General features: G+C 41.3%; 1 protein-coding gene across 1 annotated transcript in view; it reads left to right on the top strand.

The window, feature by feature from the left end:
- Positions 890 to 21,146, top strand: part of GLDN (gliomedin) — a 76,643-nt gene continuing 56,386 nt past the window's right edge. Inside the window, exon 1 of the mRNA XM_001926781.4 lies at positions 890 to 1,400. Coding sequence (XP_001926816.1) covers positions 1,038 to 1,400 — 363 coding nt within the window. The 5' untranslated portion in view covers positions 890 to 1,037. The remainder of the gene's footprint in view (positions 1,401 to 21,146) is intronic.

Below are 21,146 nucleotides of genomic sequence, written 5' to 3'. Positions count from 1 at the left end.
TCTGAAGAGACTGAGAAGTGACTCTGCAATGTGTGTGTTGGGTGGGGGTGGGCAGCAGGGAGGACAGTGGTCCTTGAGGCACAGCAAGCATGTGAGCGAACAAGAAATGGAGGGACAGGAGGCATGAGGGAACTGCCCCCTCAAGTAAGACAGCCTAAGTAAGGTCCAGAAGGGTCCTGGCCAGAGTCCCAAACCTTCACCCAGAAAGCACCTCAGAATTGGTCCAGAAAGGTCTTGGGACATGTTCCAAGCCCCCGGCTGGGTAGCAGCAGGATGGGGTAAGAACCAGGTCCCTGATTTCCACTCTGGCGTTTTACTCTCATCCCCCTGCTGCCTCCCAGATATGGATCTCATCAGAGAGTTCTTGGCCTGTCACATCCTGAAAATCTCCCTTCACAAATGACTCCTGTTTGCCATGCAGGACCGGGCTTTTCTGGTTCTGATGTATGGCTTTTTTAACTCTCCGTTGCCAGCTGTTTCCTGTCTCTAGCTATCCCCTTCCTGGGAAAGATTGAGTGGGGTCTTCAGTGACCACATGAAACCTTGTGACCCTAGAGAGGAATTATAGGCAGCCTGGACCCAGCCCAGCAGCAAACCTCCCAGAGACAGTGGGCACATGCCTTGGCATCTGGGCATGCTATCTTTTTCTCCAGAGAGGGCAGTGGGGGTAGGGGGAGGAGTGGGTGGAATCCAGCGATTTCTCAGGCCATAAGAATTCCTGCTCTCCCCCTCAGTCTGACCCTCATTCTGCCCGTCTGGGCCACGGCAGTGCCCACGGGCAGGGCAGCCGGGAAAAGGAAGGAGAAGCGGGTTTGCTGGTTTGCCTAGCTAGGCACCGGGAGCGTGAGCTCTGCCGGCCCCTCCTCCGCCTGTCCCTCTGGGCTGCTCAGGCGCCACCACTACTGTCCCCAACCCGCCCTGCCAGCCTGGCCAAAGGACGGCATGACTCACGGCGCTGCCAGCAACCCACGGCTTGCCCGCGGCATATAAAGGCTGCCCTGGCGGGAAGCGATCCAGCATTGCCTGGCGCGCAGAGCATGGCTGGAGGCGCGGAGCAAGGTCGCCGAGGCGCGGAATGGGGTCTGCGCGGCGCCCTGGCCGCCGTGGCGCTGCTCTCTGCGCTCAATGCTGCGGGCACGGTGTTTGCGCTGTGCCAGTGGCGCGAGTTGAGCGCGGCGCTGCGGGCTCTAGAGGTGCAGCGAGGCCGGGAGCTGCGTGAGGACAGCGCCCTGCGCGCTTTCCTAACGGAGTTGAGTCACGCGCCACGCCAGGCTCCCGCGCCTCCCCCAGACCCTGCGATTGCTGCGCGCAACAAGCGCAGTCACGGAGGGGAGCCCGCCCAGCACATCCGCACAGAGAGCCATGACATGCTGATGATGATGACCTACTCCATGGTGCCGGTAGGCGAGGCTCCGCTCCTGGTGGCGCCCCCCACCGGGGCGGGCAGTGTACAGTTTGGGAAGAGAGTCCCAGAGGCCCTCTCCTCCCCTGGCCAGATGGCAGGGTGCCATGGGTAGAAGCCCTGGGTGTGAGCATGCTGGGGAGGTCACCTTGGCAAGCACCTTAGCCTTCTGGGGTCAATTTCCTCATCTATTAAATGGGTGAGGGGGTGAAGGCATAAGTCTTCCACCTCTGACGTCGTTTAGGCTGCAGATAAATGAGGATAGTATGCAGTGTTTTTAAGAGTCTACTTCCTAACCTTGGATGTAAGTTTTTATCTCCTGGTGTGATAGGAGCCACAGCTGGCCCCCAGACTCTGCCTGTGCAATTCATAGGGGTCCCCTGAGAGCATGGAGGTGCCATTTCTGAAAGAGCGCAGGCTTCTTCAATAAAGGGATTCTTTCCCTGGCATAATCTAGTGGTCTGCCTTTTCACCTGGTTTTGGCTCATCCCCAGGAGACTGCTGACCTAATGGTCTCCGTTGAGTGAAAACAATCAGCCTCGATTTTACCTACCCCCTAGGATCTTTTTGCTGAGAAACTTAATTCTTGGGTGTAAAGTGGTTACAAGTGGGAGAAATCAACCCAGAGCAATTTTCTTAAAATGCAATGTAAGAGCTAAGTAAGTTTCGTTATATAAGCTCCAAGTAGTCTATGGAACTTCAGACAATGTCAGTGTGTACCCTCACAGGTGCATACATCTAGGGCGAGTCAATGGATTTTCATTGCACTCCCCCCAAAAGTTTTAGGAAACACTGCTCTGAAGTCTTTAAAGTAAAACCTCAAAAATCTTTTTTTCTAATTTTAACTTTCTTCGCTTTTGCTGATCTTAACTCAGTAATTAGCTAACAATTACATTTAGATCACATTGCAGTTTCCCATTCCATTTCATTAGCCATTACAACTGCTGTGGTCTTACGTCACTTTAAAATTACAAAGATTTCAGTTCTGTCACCTTATGTCAGGTGTGAGCCATACTTCCTAGGTATTTGAAGACAAATCCACTTAAACCTGTTATCAGAAGCTTTTAAATATCTTACATGAGCTGAAGTGCTTTTAAAACTACATGGAAATAATACACACTTTAAACACATCTTTTGAGAAAGGTCACATTTTTCAATTCCTGGATTCATTTTTTTATCCATGTTACTCATTTAAAAATCTGAGCCCAAGCAAAAAAATTCACAAAAGATCTCTGTAAAATGAAGAACTCTCCTTAGGAGAACTCTTTCTCTTGTCTCTCCACCATGCATTTTGAGGGATTTTTGAAACCATCTGAGAAAGATGCATCTGAACATCAACATTTTATACTTTTAAATCTGCTTTTAAGGTAGAGGCTCATATATTCAAATTGCAGTCTCTTCTGTCACTAACCCAAGAAAACACAGACTCATTTCTGTGTCAATATGAAAGCTAGATTTAACTACCACACCTGCTCTATTGCAGGTCAGAGAGCAGAAACATGACATTCATCAGACTGAGAAGTTCTTATAGATTATCCCCAACTCATCCCGAACTTGCAGTATATGTGCTTTGACCTCTTGGAGCCACTGAAGGACTTTCCATGCAGACCAGGAGAGAGGAACCCTCATGTTCCTCCTGGGAGTAGTTCTCAAACAGTAGGCTTGGGAATCAAGTGGGAAGACATTAAAAATACAGATCCCAGGGCCTCACCCTCAGATCTATAGAATCATAATCTCTAGAACTGGCTTCCTTAAGAAGCTTTCTGAGCCCCATTCCCCCACCCTCCCAACCCCTTGGTGAGTTTGATGTAGGTGGTCCAGGTGCCACACTTTAAGAAATACTCCTCTAGACCACTGCTTCTCTATCTTTAATGTGCACATGAATATCTTGGGGATCTTGTTAAAAATGCAGATTCTGATTCAGAAGGTCTAAGCTGGAGCCTGAGATTCTGTATTTGTAACCAGCTCCTACTGACATCTTTGCTGCTAGTCTAGAACCATGCCCATTCTGGAGCAGTAGTTGCACATTCAAATCATCTGGGGAGTGTAAGCGTGGCTGAAGCCTAGTGCCCACCTCTAGAGATTCTGAATTAATTGTTAGGGGTTCACCCTGGGAGTAGGTGCCCACTCATCAACAGGAAGGACCTTGGCATGCCTTCTTGACCACAGTCAGCTGTGTTAAGCATCTCACTCTCACCAAGTCCCCCATGAGGTCTCTGATTGAGGCAGAGGGACCAGCTTATTTGGGGAAAATACTTTTACTCAATTTTAGCAGCGTTCTTACCACTCACCTTTGCAGATTTTTTTCATCTTTCTCTCTATTTTTCTCAGAATAAAAAAATTATTCACATGAGGAAACAATTTTTAAAAAGAACTTTCTTGGGGGCACCTTGACTAGAAAAGTTGCTAAGAGAACTATTTAGTATACAGCGAGGAGACCATTGTGCCCACTTCTTAAGGTTGAAGTCTATGCCTTCCCCTGCCTTTTTATACAGCACCAGTAGGTATGAGGATGAAATCAGAGGTCCCCCCACGGAGGTCTCATGTCCTTAGAGATCTAGGACAAAGTAAATTGTATGCAGACTAACTTTCAGCATTTCAAAAAGTCTTCCAAAATGGCTCATTTATCCAAGATGAGCCTCCTCAAGCCAATTGATACTTCAAAGTTCTGTTCTTTTAGCTGAAAGTACATCAACTCAGCATGGTAATTCTGGTTAGCACATTCTGACCAGAAATTTAAGACTTTGTTAAAAGGGGAGCATAACTGATTAGTACTTAAGTACATGGAGTTCCCCTCATGGCACAGCGGAAATCAATCTGACTAGGAACCATGAGGTTGTGGGTTCAATCCCTGGCCTGCTCAGCAGGTTAAGGATCTGGCGTTGCTGTGAGCTGTGGTGTAGGTCGGAGACGGCTCGGATCTGACTTTACGGTGGCTTTGGCGTAGGCTGGCAGCCATGGCTCCAATTAGACCCCTAGCCTGGGAACCTCCACATGTGGCAGGTGCAGTCCTAAAAAGACAAAAAACAAAAACAAAAACAAAAACAAAAAACCCTCAAAAAATACCTAATTGGTACTTAAGTACAATTAGCTTAGTACAGCCAAACACATTAAATCTTTAAAGTAAGTAGGTGCTTTGGATAAAAGTAATAGAAGGGGCCCTGGGTACAACTGAGCTAGATCAGTAACAGGAACCCATCTGCCAAGAGCTCCTGCAGGAGATGCTGCTTTTGTTTAGTCTCCACTCCCTCCCCATCCCTCTTCTCACTCCTCCTCACTTTAGCTGCTCTCTCACATCCCCTTCGTCGTCTCACCCTTATTGATGTTCTGATAGTTTTTATCATCCTCCCTAAAATCTTGGGTCAAGCACCCAGTAGGAAAAATATTTTACTTCTCATAATGTGTGCCTTACCAAGCTCTAAATGGATCAAGGATTTACATTAAAAAAAATGAAACTCTAAAATTGCTAGAAGAAAATATAAATTTATTTTTAATCTTGGAATAAGGAATACTTTTCTTCCAAACTGACTCAAAAGCCAGAAGCATACAATAAATAAATAAATTTAACCACATTCACACACACAGCAATAACAAAATGGCATGGCAAGCAACAACAAAAACAAACGCACCATAAATAAAGGCAAAAGATAAATGACAAACTGGAAAGAAATACTTGCAGCTCATATCATACATAAAGGACTAATTTTCTGAATATATATGGCAGTTCTAGAAGTTGATTTAACAAGAAAACAAGAACTTAATAGGGAAATCTGCAACAGAAATAGGAATCCCATAGGACTGTGGAACAGATAGTTTTCAGGAAAAGAAACACAAATTTCCCTTAAACATGTAGGAAAAGAAATCTTGATTTAAAAATGCAAATCACAACTGCTCTGAAATATAACACCTGTCAGAATGACAAAACTCCAACAGTTTGACAATACATTCTGTGGGGGAAGCTGAAGAGAAATAGATATGCCCTCACATTGCTGTTTGGAGTGCAAAATGGAAGGCAATTTGTCAATACCTAAAAAAATTACAAATATATTTACCCTCTGACCCAGGAATCTCGCTTGTGGGAATTTATCCTGCACAGCAGATTTTGTCACCTTCGAAATGACATATGCTCATAGTTATTCATTGCAGAATATTTCTAAAAGCAAAAGACTATTAGCCTATGTCCATCAATACAGGACTAGTTAAATAAACTGATCTACACACCCATTGGGACACTAGGTAGCTGTAAAACAAGAGTGAGTAAATTCCCTATGTTCTGCTATTGGAACAATCCCCAGGATATAAGTGGCAAGATAAGGCAGATAAATATATTTTTTTTCATATATACATTTATTTATATACATATATTTTTATATATGCACATATATATTGTGTTTATATATAAATATATAGTATTTGTATATATACATTTATACATTTATATACATTTACACATTTATATATTATGTTTATATATTTATATATTTATTTATATATTGTATTTATATACATACATATATTTATATATATATTATATTACCTTGTGTAAGAAAGAAGGGGAAAAAATAAATGAAATTAACAAAAGTGCTTACCTAGAAAGGATGGGGATAAGGTGGGAATGAGCCTTTCACTGCATAGCTGTGTGCATTATTTGCCTTTAAACTATGTGATTGTGTTACTATTATAATGAGTGAAAAGCCGCTAAGCATAAGATTACCTGGCAGCTGCCACTGGGCTAGGGGGCCATAGGGCACAGTCGAGACTGTGCCAACCCAAGGTTAATGTTCTCTCTTTAAAGGGGAGGCTTTTGCTGATAGTTGCCGTACAAGAACGAGAGCCCAATGTGCCTGATCTTTTGATTTTGTCAAGAGAAGTAACAAATCTGGCTTTTTATGTGGAATCTCTTGGCTTTTAAGTATTGACAAAAATTCCTAAAAAATGTTTTTTAATTGGCTGACAGTGTGCTAACCAAACAACACTCACATTGTTAAGGGCCATGTTAAGACTTGCAGGCTTGGTTTGCAGCAGGCTCATCTCACAATCATGTGTGGTTTTGAACAAAAATGGCTTTATTTAGTTCCACCACAATCCTGCCCCCACCACTGATTCCCCAGCCTGATTCTGAAAGGCTAATAGTATCTCTGCCATTGTTACCATTATTGTTGGTTGAGTGGAGATGGTTTTTTGCATTTGGTTTGGTTTGTGTTTCATTTTGTTTTGCTTTTGGCTATTTCTAAACATCAACTCCACCTTCCCTGGTTGGAGATTTCTTATCACTGCAGCTTTTCAAAATATGTGCTCCAATTCTGAGGGTCGTTCTCAAGGAGAAAACTCCAGCTGTGTTAAGCAGTCATGTGTTGTAGCAAACAGAGCTTTTTTCTTTTTTTTTTTTTGCATATGGAAATTCCCAGGCTAGGGGTCGAATTGGAGCTGCAGCTGAGGGCCTAAGCCACAGGCACAGCAAAGTGGGATCCTTAACCTATGGAGCAAACTACAACCACAGCTCACTGCAACGCTGGATTCTTAACCCACTGAGCAAGGCCAGGGATCAAACCTGCATCCTCATGATCCCTAGTCAGGTTCGTTAACTGCTGAGCCACAATGGGAAATCCAAACAGAGCTTTTCTTGATGAATGCTATGAGGTACACTTGTATGGATCTATATATTATATCATTTACAAGGAACAAAAACCATACTACCTGTAGTCATAGCTCCTGTTTGCAAAGAGTCTATTGAAGACCCTAATGGGCTGTGGCAGCGATACCTGCCCTCCCTTGGACTGGGTCACTTCCATGATGTAAAAGCTTAGCATTTAGACCAGGTGTTAACAAACTAAGGGCTAAGATCAAATCAAGCCTGCCACTTGGTTTTGTGCAGCCTATGACTTAAGAATGACTTTTACATTTATAAATGGTTAGGAAAAAAATCAGAAGAGGTGTAATATTTCATGACACATGAACATTATATGAAATTCAAGTTTCAGTAACCATAATCAAGTTTTATATCCATGCCCACTTGTTTATGTATTGTCTGTGGCTGCTGTCACATGACAACCACAGAACTGAGTAGTTGCACCAGAGACCAGATGGCCCACAGAACCTAAAATATTTTCGTCTTGTCCTTTTACAGAAAAAGTTTTCCAAGCCCTCATTTAGGCAGTGGTCCCTGGGAATGGCCAGTAGGGATTTATTCCTTTGGAGAGCTAAGCTACTAAATCAGGGTTGTTCTAACCTAGAGTTAACCCTGGGGTTTAAGACCTCTTCCAAGGAAACAGAGTCCAGGACAGACCTGACCTGAGAGTATGGTTTCACTTTGGAGGGATGCTGTTGAGCTGAGATGGCCCCTAAGCCTTGCTCCTTCTAGGCTGACTTCGCAAATCAAGAGCAGTCAGTGTTAGACAGCTTTTAATCACTGACTTAACCCCATATCTAGGCCTTGTTTCACACCCCATCTATTTTCTTCACTTGAGAAACTTTATCCCACTAGGTGCTGTTGTATGCAGTGGGCTCTGATGAGAGCTCAGAGGCCTTATACAGCAAAACTAAAAAGACAGGGCATAAAAGTAATGCCAAGTCTGGGTTTCCGTGGCCTTCCTCAAAGCAGGAGGAGCGCTTGGGATGTCACACCTGACACTGTGGGGTCAGTTTGCACATCACAGCCATTGCCAGACATCATTTAAGGGTAGGAGAGTACTTGAAGCTACATCTCTGCAGAGACTGTGTCTGGTATTGGTACTGTGAACCCACCTATAAACCTCACTCCCACATCAGGTCATGATGGTCTGTGAGGAGGGCAAGAGAGAGCTGGCCCCAGAGCTACATCCTTCAGGCACTTTCTTCACTAACTCGTATTTTGCACACATGGAAATAAAATAATCAGTGTAGATGTATAGCTGTGATTCTCTAAGGACTTACGTAAGAAATAAGTAGGTCCAGACTGAACATCTGGACCCATGGAGACAAGGAATTTGTGTTGACCACATGAATAGCATTCAACTGTTTGGACCTGCTCTCAGATCCTAGAGCTATTCAAAAGCTTCTAGTCTTTTCTAGCCAAAGCAGTCGAGGTGGAAGCAGCAGGAACAAGACTTGAAAGCCTTTATAGCTTAAGGATGGATCTTCTGGGCCTGGTGAATTGTCCACTCTCATCTTTATTTGCTATTTCCCTGCCCTTCCTTCAACCTTCACTATCTATCACTGTTCCAGGGATAAATTGAAAATTTACTTTTGGCCATGTTCCTCCCATCCCAGAAAAGTGCCATTCCACTCTAGGGAGAGAGCAGAATCCCTCAGATCTGCCTATTATTTTGTTCTGCTCAGTAGATGCCAGGCTGAGAGATTCTTGGGCAGAGGGCCCTTTCTGGGTGAATTCCAGGACAGTTTTGCCAGTCATGAGCCTTCCTGTGCCAAGGGGCTGTTCATCCTTCTCAGTGCCCTTGTCTCAGGATCTCTCTTTGACTGGTCCAGATTCACCTCCACATGGTGCTGCCGCCACCTTCAGCCCTATGTGCTTGCCCTTAACTTGAGCTGGGATTCCTTCTTCACTTGGGTTCCCAGCTGTATTCTCTCTACCTTAGCTTCCCTGAGGTATGTTGTAACGGTGAGCAGAGTGGACCTGAGAGTCAGACAGATTCACATTCCGGGCCCACAGCTTGGTAGCTGGGTGACCTTGGACAAGTCTTTTAACTTCTCCAAGTCTCAGTTTCCTCCTCCGTAAGACAGATAATAGTATGCACCTCATCAGGTTGTTAGGAGGTTTAATGGAAATGAGGGAAGTAAACTACTGTGCCTGGTATACTCAGATTTCTAGTAGTGGTCTTTGTTGCTGTTACTGAGATTAATCGCTGTTATTTTATGAGGCAGCCCTCCATGTCCCATGCCCTCAGCATCTTGTTTCTAGATTTACTCTTTAATCTCCATTTCCTTCAGAATGCAAAGTTCTCTGTTTTTTTATCAGCTGCTGTTTCAAGATAATATTTAGCCTCTTGAAGCCTAGATTGGCATCACAGCAACCTAAATCACCTTGTCATTGAAAACAAAACAGGATTAGCCTTGATATGGCAACAGGGCTTCTATAGTAGTCCATGCTTTCTGGGACCTCGCAGCTTCTACAGTAATTCATGCTTTCTGGGACCCCTTCTTCATGGCCACTTATTACGAGGTTTGACACCCACTAAGAGAGTCATCTTCATCCCCTTCTGATCGGCATAGCTATTCTTAACTTCCGTTGATTCCTGTTAGTGGCAGTCCATAAAAAAGTTTTGGATGCCTTCATTTGGAAAATTGACAACATGTGAATAGAAGGTAAAGCAAAAAACTTTCTAATAAAGGAGAACAATTTATTTCTTAGGGGTCTCAAGTTCTCCAGGATATGGGAACCTTTGTTGCAACTATCAAAACAGTCTTTTTAAAAAAAGCTATTAGAGTATAGTTGACTACAATGTTATACTAGTTTTGGGTGTACAGCAAAGTGAATCAGTTATGCATATATACATATACATATATACACATATATGTATATATATCCATTATTTCTTCCCATGTAGGTTATTGTAAACTATTGAGTAGATTTCCCTGTGTCAAAACAGTCTTTAGATCTGATAGAACATACTTTATATGGAAAAAAAAAATTTTTTCCCTTTACATTCTTCAAACTCTCCTTCCCTCCTCCTGAAAAAAAAAAAATCCTTGGCCAAATCTAGCTGACATTCAAGCTTAATTTACATGCATTTTATCTACAGACTAAAGGTCATGTTGTGTAAAATGAGCTGAAGCTTTTAGGTTGTGATTCTGCTGCAAAGGGAACATTTTTCTGCCTATCAGTTGCTTTTTTATGAAGCTCTTTGGATTTTAACAGCTCTATATTTTAAATAGATATAATTTACTTCTAGTATAATTAAAGTTCAAGACACAATTTTCTTTATTGAAAGAGAGAGTTAAAACAGCAATGCCCACTAAAGATAATTTAAAATGCAATTTGTGGAATTTGTTCTGAATGCAGTAGATAGAGTAACCCCTTCATCCTGGCACTTGGAAAGTTTCTTGTGCTCACCAAAGTGCCAGGAACTTTAGTGACCCTGCCTAGGCTGTGTATAGAAACTACAAAGTACTTGGAAATGTGTTTTGGATAACTGTACCCAAGCTAAAACAATGAACTAGCAACTGCAAAATATTTCCCCAGTTTTTCAGTAACTTAGTGTTATTGGAATCCGGAATCCTTTCACTAGAAGGTGGAAAATGCCCTATAGGCAACACTTGAGGACCTTGGAATCCATCCCTCTGGACCTTAGAAAAATCCTTTATAGTGAACATCAGGATAGTGAAGAAGAGAGAAAATCAATCTTCACTAAAGTGATGAAGGAAGACTTCATGGAGGAGACAGAAGTTGAATGTGCAATGTGGGGTTGGTGAGATTTGAGCAGACAAGGAGGGAAAAATCATTCCAAGTGCAGGTAGTAACTTGAGCCAAGGTCGAGGGACAAGAATGATCATGGTATAAGGCTGGAAGAGCAAGAAGCTTTCCTGCATTGGGGAGTTTGGGCTGTGGGAGAGGAACTAAGTTTGGCTAGCTGAAAGAGAGAGCATGAGATTTCTACGTCTGAGAAGTTGAGAATGAATCTGATGGGCAGTTGGAAGAATTGAGGGGGCAGACATGAAGAAGGACTGCATAGGAGAGAGATGAGAGGCATAGGGGAGAGGAAGAAGGTTAGAAAGTTATTGCCTTAGTCCAGGCAAGGAATTATTCTCTCTGGCATCAGAAATGGAGAAGATCTATATCCTAGAAAAAAACAAGAAATAAGAATGAATTGACCTTGTTAACTAATTGGATATAAAAAAGAGAAAGGAGCCATGTGGTCCAGATCCATCCAAGAATGATGGCATCATGGACAGAATTGAGGAGACACTGAAATGGATTAGTTTAGAAGTGGGGATGCTGAACTTGCTTTGAAATTAAATATGAGAAGAAAAGAGAAGAAAAAGAAAACTGAGAAATAAAAGTGTATTCAGGGAAAGAACACATTGCTTTTAAGAAGAACTGTCTCTTCTCCATGAGAGAGGTCTTTACAAATCTAAAAAGTAAAAGACCTCAAAGCCTTCATAATGAGTGCCAGAATCATATTATGTGTTTACTTCTAGCTCTCCTATTAGTTGTGGGACCTTTGACAGATCAGTTAACCTCTCTGCATCTCAGCTTCCTTATCTTTAAGAAGGCAATGATAGTAGTATCTACCTTTGGTGTTATCATAAGGATTCAATTCAATAATCCATGTGAAGTCCTTAGCATGGTGCCTAGAACTCAGCATATGTTAGCTTGTTGTTGCCAGTATTTAGTATTTCTCAAATTCTTTTTTTCTGTGCTTCAGGGAATTTTGAAGTCTTCTTTTTTTTTTTTTTTTTTGCCTTTTTGAGGGCCACACCCATGGCATATGGAGGTTCCCAGGCTAGGAGGCTAATCAGAGCTACACCAATCAGCCACAGCAATGCCAGATTGGAGCTGCATCTGTGACCTACACCACAGCTCACGGCAACACTGGATCCTTAACCCACTGAGCGAGGCCAGAGATCAAACCTGCAACCTCATGGTTCCTGGTCGGATTCATTTCAGCTATGCCACAACAGGAACTCCCGAAGCCTTCCAATAAAAACTATGAAGAGTGAATCAACAGGACTTGCCAGAGAAAGGGCAAATTCTAGGATAACTCCAAGGTTTGAAATCTTGAGTGATAAAGGAAACTCACAGACCTCTAGAAAGAATGTTGTTTCCCAGATAAATATTCTTCTGGTTCAGGAGATGTGTGTGTGTGTGTGTATGTGTGTGTGTGTGTGTATGGATATGTGTATAAACACACACACCAGGTATTTAGAGAACTTAATTATACTAAGCATAGTTTGCAAATATTTTTATTCATGTTCAAGGTGAACTTATACATTCATTCTTTCATTGACCAAATCTTTTTCACCTTGTAGGAATAGTATGTTTGAGAAACCAATAGTTTCATCCAGCCAGTGTTCTGATGCTAACAGCATCAACAGTTGTTTTGTGGGTAAGCGTCTCACCCTCGAGGACCTCCTCTAAATGTGTTCTGGACTAACCACTTAGAGCTATTCCCTGTGTGGAGGGAGGAGGGGGCCAAGCAGGGAGTAGGTTGACAAAACATCCTCACAAATGTTTTTGCTATGTACAAAGAATGCCAAAGGGCAGAGTTTGGGATAATGGATTAATTCTTTGTCCATTCCCCCAATACTGGATGAGGTACTTAACTGTGGTTTATGTATACTTTTCTGACTGTAAGGTGAAGATAAGAATGCTTACATAAAAATAGAAAATTACCTGAGGATGCTTGTTGAAGGGAACAATGTGAACACAAAATATTTTTATTAAGAGTAAGTGAAAGATTATTCCAGCAGTACTCCTATTTCAGAAAACTCCATTAGAGGCCTGGGAGAGACAAGTGATTCTTAGCTCACTTTCAGAACACTCATTTCTTCCACCCCTAACCTCTTCTGCATTTATTGTCTGTATCACAAAAACAAAACTCTGTTTGTGTACAGTTTTGGTCTCTAATTTGTCACCTTTAGTCTTGTCTCTTTAAATATATCTCACCACTCTGCTACACCTCTAGTGAGGTATTTGATGACTACATCCTCATAGATGAATGCATCTACAACTCTCGGGCAAATGTAGACCAAGGTGTGTGCCAGTTTATGAATCTAGTTTCTTTATATACTGAGAGTTTGGGAGGTGTGTTGTTCTGAAGTATTTTTAAAGCCCTTCCTAGGAATTCATGCTACCCATCCCATAGGAGTTGGTGTCAAGTATTGGTAAGACTGAGTTAACAGGCCTGCTCTACCTGTCAGACATTCCTTCATTCATTTGACATGCAGTTACTGAGCACCTACTATGTCACAGGCACTACCATGGGTGCACATGGATCAGTTTGAACAAACCATACAAATCCCTGTCCTCTTGAGATTTATGTTATGGAGGAGAGGGGCAGACAAGAGCCAAAGTAAATAAGTAAATTATCTACAATATTAGATGATAAGAGCTATGAAGAACAATAAAGCAGGTTGAGGGTTAGGGAGCAGAAAAGGAAAGATGCAACTCAAAGTCTTGTGGGTAAGAAAGGCCTCACTGAGAAGGTGACATTTGAGCAAAAACTTGAAGGAGGCAGGGGAGGGAACCATTTGGAAATCTAGGGAAGGGCCGTTCAGGCAGAGAGAATAGCAAGCACCAAGGCCGCAAGATGGGAGAGTGCTCAAAGAGCACAAGGAACAGCAAGGAGCCTGGAACAGAGGGAACAGGAGGGAGCAGTTCAGAAAGATAACTGGGGGGAGGAGGGACAAGAGGACCAGTTCACGTAGGGGCCTTGCAGGGCTGTTATAAAGACATCGGACTTATGAGGAGTCTTTGGAGGATTTTAGCAGAGGAGTGACATGATCTGACCTGCCTTTTCAAAGAATCACTGTAATGGGACTAGACTCTGAGTGGGGGGAAGGTGGGCAGTGGTAGCAAGAAGCCATTTATTTAGCTATCACAGTGAAAGGGGAGAGTGGCTGAGGCCAGGGTGGTAGCACTAGAAAGATAAGTGGACAGTGTCTAGGTGTCTGCTGGTCGAGCTGATGGAATGTGCCAACAGCTTAAGCATGAGGTGGAAGGGAGAAAAATAAGTTAAATTACTTCAAGGTTAGTGGCCAAGCATTGGAAAGACAGAACTGCCATTCACTGATATAGAAGAACTGCAGATGGAACAATTTTGAGGGAAATATCAGGAGTTCAACTGGGGCATGTTAACATTGAGATTTCCATTAGATGTTCAAGTGAAGATGTTGAAGAAGCAGCTGAATACAAGTCTGGGAGGGAGGAAATCCCAATTAGAGGTGTACCCAGGAAACAGTGGAGATGCTGAGCATGAAAATATTCATTACCTTGACACAGGGAGGCTCTAAACAAGAGTCTATCTATTCCTTTTTAAACCCAGATTATTTTACTTAAAACTTATATAAGCAACCAAATTAAATTAACTACCTGTCAAGCTTCTTGCACCCAGATTGTCTTAGCTTTGTAAAACCAGTTTATCAAGTATTTGTTAATGAATAAATAGGTACTTCTAAGTCAGTCAGAAATATCTTGGAAAGACATTTCCAAGAAAATTTTCAGGAACTAGGTAATAAGTAAGTCAATATAACAATGGCTAAGTGCCTGTTCTGGGCAATATGGGTGTACACTGCGGGTGATAGGAAAAACAAAAAAAGAACCCTCAAGGATTGTCGGAAGGAAAAGATAAATCCTCAAGCACTTAAGACACAGAGCAAAGGATAATAGGATCATAAAAGAAGTAAAAATAAAATCTAGTGGGCAATCAGGAAAGGCTTCAAGAAGGAGGTAGCATTTTTGCTGATCCTTGAGAGATGGGCAGGGCTTCAGAGAGGGAAGGGATTTTGAATAGCATGTAGTTTGTTTTAGTTAGAGCATGATATAGCTAGATGTAAAAATTCTAAAAAGTCTTCCTTCATTCTTGAAAATTATTTCAAATTAGATTTAAGAATCTTTTCCTGCTAATACCTGAAAGATATCACCCCACCATCATTTCATTTGTTTGTTTGCAATGTGTAGCCTACTGTTTTTGTGCTTGTTCCTCTCAATGGATTGTATCTTTTTTTGCTCTAAGATTTACCTGCCTCTAAGATTTACCATTTAGTGCATATTTTAAGCAGTTTTATTATATGTCTTAGTGTCACTTTCTTTGTGTTTCTTTTGCTTGTGTTGAGCTTATTGGAAATATTGGGTTATACTTCTTGGGAAAATTGGGAATTCCTGTTGTGGCACAGCAGAAACGAATCCAGCTCCGATTTGGCATTGCCATCGCTGTGGTGTAGGCCAGCAGCTATAGCTCTGATTCAACCCCCTAGCCTAGGAACCTCTGTATGGGGGAGGCGTGGCCCTAAAAAGCAAAAAATAAATAAATAAATAAATAAATAAATAAATAAATAAATAAATAAATAAATAAATAAATAAAATTGGGAAATTTTTCTGCCGTAATTTCTTCAAATATTTTTCTGCCTACCTGCCAGCCAAGGTCTCTAATTACACATATATTGGGCTACTTTATGTTTTCCACAGCTCACTGATGATCTATTCTCTTTTTAAGTCTTTCTCCAGTATTCCAATTTGGCTGTTTCTATTGCTATGTCTTCAAATTCACCAATCTTTCTTCTACTCTTAGTTCCATTCACTGTACTTTTTTTTTCCTTTTCTTTTAGGGCTGAACCCGTGGCATATGGAAGTTCCCAGGCTAGGGGTCAAGTCGGAGCTTTGGCTGCAGGCCTACTGCAAGATACAGCAACATGCGAGCTGGGCTACATCTGAAACCCACACCACGGTTCACAGCAATCCGGGATCCTTAACCCACTGAGCGAGGCCAGGGTTCTAACCTGCTTCCTCTTGGGTACTGGTCGGGTTCGTTACCACTGAGACACAATAGAAACTACCCATTCAGTGTACTCTCATCTCAGATATTATAAATTTCATTTCTAGAAGTTTGAATTGGTATTTTCATATTTTTTTAGTTTCTATTTAACATGTTCAATCTTGCCTCTAATTTCTTGAATGTTTAGAATACAGTTAAAATCAACTGTTTTATTGTCTTTGTATACTAATTCCTTCTTTTATGTCATTTCTGAGTGGGTTTCAATTTCTTGATTTTTTTCTTCATTGTGGGTAGTGTTTTCTTCCTTCTTTACAGGCCTATTAATTTTTTATTGGATGGTGAATTTTACCTTGTTGGTGCTTTAGGTCAACTAAGCACATTTTAATTATTAAGGGGGGAAAGCACACAGCCTTAGGTAAGTTCCACAGGACAGACCATCCCAGAAGCTATACATTCTGACCTAATGCTGAAAAGATCCTACTCTCTAGCACTCGAATAAGGAATTAAAGGCAACACAAAAAGAACAGAAGATAAATATAGTTTGAATCCAGGATGCTCAAGAAGGGAAAGTGGCCATTTCTCTTTCCTGCTAAGGGATGAATTGACTAATTCACAGCTTATTATACAGAAAGCTATGGGCTATGTGTGGAGGTTATAAAAATAAACAAGAGGAATTACCATTGTGGTTCAGTGGAAATGAGTCCAATTAGGAACCATGAGGTTTCAGGTTCGATCCCTGGCCTTACTCGGTAGGTTAAGCATCGGGGGCTGCCATGAGCTGTGGTGTAGGTCACAGATGTGGCTCAGATCTGACACTGCTGTGGCTGTGGTGCAGGCCAGCAGCTGTAGCTCCGATTAGACCCCCTAGCCTGGGAACCTCCATATGCCATGGGTGTGGCCCTAAAAAGCAAAGTGAAAATAATAATAATAATAATAATAATAGAATTAAGAATTAAAAAAATAAAAGTAAACAAGGTATATACCTTCCCTGCCTTCACATGCTTCAAATGCAATTAGTGGGGAACAAATAATCAACTAGGCAATGACATGAGTGCCTTGATGGGAGAAGTGAGGGGTGCTGTGGGACAACATTGGAACATCTCCATTCTGAGACAGGAGGAGAAACTTTCTGGGAAAGCGATACCAGAGCTACAACTAGGAGAATGAGTAGAGTTTTGCAACTTTTTTTTTGATTATTGTTTCCATTGTAGTAACTTAGAAAATACAGAAAGGTACAAAGACTCTAATTTTAAATTTATTTTGCATGTTAAGGAGTTAACAGAGTGGAGTTCCTGTTGTGGTTCAGTGGTTAATGAATTCAACTTGGAACCATGAGGTTGCCAGTTCTATACCTGGCCTTGCTCAGTGGGTTAAGGATCTGGCATTGCTGTGAGTTGTGGTGTAGGTTGCAGATGTGGCTTCAATCCTGAGTTGCCGGCTATGGTGTAGGCCAGCGGCTACAGCTCCGATTGGACCCCTACCCTGGGAACCTCCATATGCTGCAGGTGCAGCCCTAGGGGAAAAAAAAAAAAAGATAAAAGACAAAAAATAAATAAATCAATTAATTAATTAATTAACAGAGCATAGTGACATATGAAAAAGTTACCCTGTGATCCTATTTTTTTTTTTTTAATGCTGGAGAATCATCAGAAAGAAACCAAAAAGGTCCCCAACCTCTAGTCAGAACTCTGCTCTCAAGGTCTCAGCTTGTAGGGAGTTTTCTGGGAGATGGAAGAAGAAAGGGAGAAATCACAGAAACTGGAAGATGCTGGAACAGGCCCTAGTTGATGGTACATGGTATAACTTCTCCAAGTGTGGGTAGGAGTCATCTGCATCAAAAAAGCCTGGGAGCATCTGTTTTAAAATGCTGATATCTGGGGTACACACTAGATCTCCTGAGTCAGCACCAATGAAGGCTGAGGTTGAGAATCTGTATGTAAATTACTCTCTAGGAGATTTTCTTTTTTTAATTTAATTTCATTGATTTACAATGTCGTGTTAATTTCTATTGTACAGCAAAGTGATTCAGCCATACCTGCACACATATCCATTCCCATAGAGGCTATCACAAACCATCAAGTAGATTTCCCTGTGTTATACAGTAGGTCTCTGCTAATCATCCATTCAATATACCACAGTGTGCATAAGCCATTCCCCAAACTCCAATCTATCCCTTTGGTAACCATTGTTTGTTTTTGAAGTCTATGAGTCTGTTTCTGTTTTGTAAATAAGTTCATTGGTACTCTTTAAAATCCCACATGTAAGTGATATCATGTGATATTTGTCTTTCTCTGTCTGATTTACTGCATTAATATAATCTCTAGATCCATACCTGTTGCTACAAATGGCATTATTTCAATATTTTATGGCTGAGTAATATTCCATTGTGTATATGTACCACATCTTTACCCATTCCTCTATCAATGGACATTTAGGTTACTTCCATGTCTTAGTATTGTAAATAGTGCTTCAGTAAACATTGGGATGTATATATCTTTTTGAATTATTGTTTTATCCAGATATCTGCCCAAGAGTGGGATTGCCAGATCACATGGTAGTTCTATATTTAGTTTTTTAAGGAATCTCCATACTGTTTTCTACAGTGGTTGTACCAATTTACATTCTTACAAATAGTGTAGGAGGGTTCCCTTTTCTCCACATCCTCTCTAGCATTTATTGTTTGTAGACTTTTTGATGACTGATGTGATGTAGTCATGAGTCAACCTTATTGTGGTTTTGATTTGCATTTCTCTAATAATTAGCAAAGTTGAGCATCTTTTCATGTGCTTTTTAGCCATCTGTCTTCTTTACAGAAATCTCTATTTAGATCTTCTGCCATTTTTCGATGTTTTTTTTTTTTTTTAATTGAGCTGCATGAGAGGGTTGTGTATTTTGGAGATTAATCCCTTGCTGGTTGCTTTATCTGCAAAGATTTTCTCCCATTCTGCGGTTTGTCTTTTAGTCTTTTGATGGTTTCTTGTACTTTGCAAAAGCCTTTAAGTTTATTAGGTCCCATTTGTTTATTTTCATTACTCTAGGAAGTAGATATAAAATATATTAACTGCAGTTTAGGTAAAAGAGGGATCTGTTTATGTTTTCCCCTAAGAGTTTTATAGTATCTGGTCTTACACTTAGGTCTTCAATCCATTTTTAGTTTATTTTTGTGTATGGTGTTAGAGAATATTCTAATTTTATTCTTTTCCATGTAGCTGTCCAGTTTTCCCAGCACCACTTATTGAAGAGACTGTCTTTTTTCCATTGTATATTCTTGCCTCCTTTGTCAAAGATTAATTGACCATAGGTGCATGGGTTTCTTTCTGGGTCTTTTATCTTGTTCCATTGATCTATATTTCTGTTTTTGTGCCAGTACCATACTGTTTTGATGACTATCTAGGTAATTCTAATACAACTTAAATTTGAGAATCACTAGCCTGGAATTAAGCCATATTGGATGGAAAAAGGCATTAGAAGCTTGGTAGGTTAAAGTTTAAAAGAGGAAGGCCCAGGAGAGTGTTCAAAACAGAGGCATAGGAAGATCCTGAACCTACCTCCACCCACGGATACAACAGATCTACAACTCCATATGGAATAAATTACTCTGAAAGGCACATGAAAACTGAATGAACAGAGTGTCCACAACAAAGGGTAAAAGAACAACATCAAGACAAATAAGAGGAACAGAAATATGGTCATGCCAAGGAAAACTCCACACACTAGCCATGGAGATCCACATTTAAGACGTATCACAAAAGTAGGGATTTTTTTCCTGAGGAGCAAGGGATTTGAGATCCACATCAGGCACACCAACCCTTAGATCATGCACAGGAGAGACAGGCAGTCAAAATACCTGGCTTTGGAAGCTCCCTTGTGGTGCAGCATTACCACAGCTGTGGTGCAGGTCACAACTGCAGCACAGGTTTGGTACCTAGACCAGGAACTTCCAGATGCGGCAAAATAAATAAAAACAAAACAAAAAACACCTGGCTTTGAAAACCAAAAGGAAATATTTCCAGGAAAATTATAGAACCACGGGGAACAGAAAACCCCCTCTTAAGGAGCTTGTGCACATACTCACTCGACCTGAAAACCAGCACAAAAACACCAGATTGAAAAGTACAGGATCAGTAGGTGAAGAGGACCCACTTACTAATCTTAAAGCATCTGACAAAGAGGTGGAACTAGTTAGAATACTCCTTCAGGAATGAGACACTGGCAAGAGCCATTTTTGTGATCTCAGGCTACCTTGCTAAAGCCAGCATTGGCAGGTACCATTTTGGAAATTTCTATATAACCTCTTAGCACCACCAAGAGCACTGCCTGCCTCTGTGCCTCAGCCAGACCTCACAGCCAGATGTGCGCTAACTCATCTATCAGCACCTAGAAACCACCATGGCCAGGACACTCAGCCGTGTCAAAAGCCAACTCCACCCATCAACACACTGTAGCCACCACAGCCAGGCTCCACAACCATTCTTGGGGCCAACTCAACCCACTAGCACACCACAGGAACAGCCACAGCCTTGAAACAAAAAGAGGACACATGCAGCCCACATCGGGGACACCTCTGATTACCTGGCACTGAGGCAGGTTTGTACTCCTGAGCCCCACAGAGCATCTCCTATATAAGGCCACCTCTTCAAAGCTGAAAAGGGTAGCTGATTTACCTAATCCAAAAAAACCCCAAAAAACAAAACAAAAAAAACCAAAAAACCACACACAGAAAATAAGGCAAATTGAGTAGACAGAATATGTTCCAATTAAAGGATCAAGACAAAAATCTCAAAAAAGGAATTAAATGAAATGGAGATAAGCAATATGCCTGATAAAGTGTTCAAAACAATGATCATAAAGATGCACACTGGACTCAGGAGAACAATGGACAAACACAGTGAGATCTTAAACAAAGAGATAGAAAATATAAGAAAATAACAAGCTAGTGCTATAAATGAACTGAAAAAATATACTAGAGGGGTTCAATACCTGATTGGATGAGGTAGAGGCACAAATCAATGAACTGGAAGATAAAGCAGTGGAAATATCTAATTGTTTCTTCCAAACAGAACAGCAAAATGAAAACATAATTTTAAGAAGTGAAGAATACCCTGCAGGCCCTTTGAGACAAAATCAAGTGGAATAACATTTGCATTATATGGGTTCCAGAAGGAGAAGAGAGAGAAAATCCAGAAAAATCATTTGAAGAAGTTTAAGCAAGGAGATAAAAGACCTGTATATTGAAAACTACAAGACATTACTGAAAGAAATTGAAGACAAATAAGTGGAAAGATATTTCATGCTCATAGATTGGAATGATTAAT

This window comes from Sus scrofa, chromosome 1, assembly GCF_000003025.6.
Source record: "Sus scrofa isolate TJ Tabasco breed Duroc chromosome 1, Sscrofa11.1, whole genome shotgun sequence".
In the NCBI taxonomy this organism is placed as follows: Eukaryota; Metazoa; Chordata; class Mammalia; order Artiodactyla; family Suidae; genus Sus; species Sus scrofa.
This window is presented reverse-complemented; position numbering and strand designations above follow the sequence as displayed.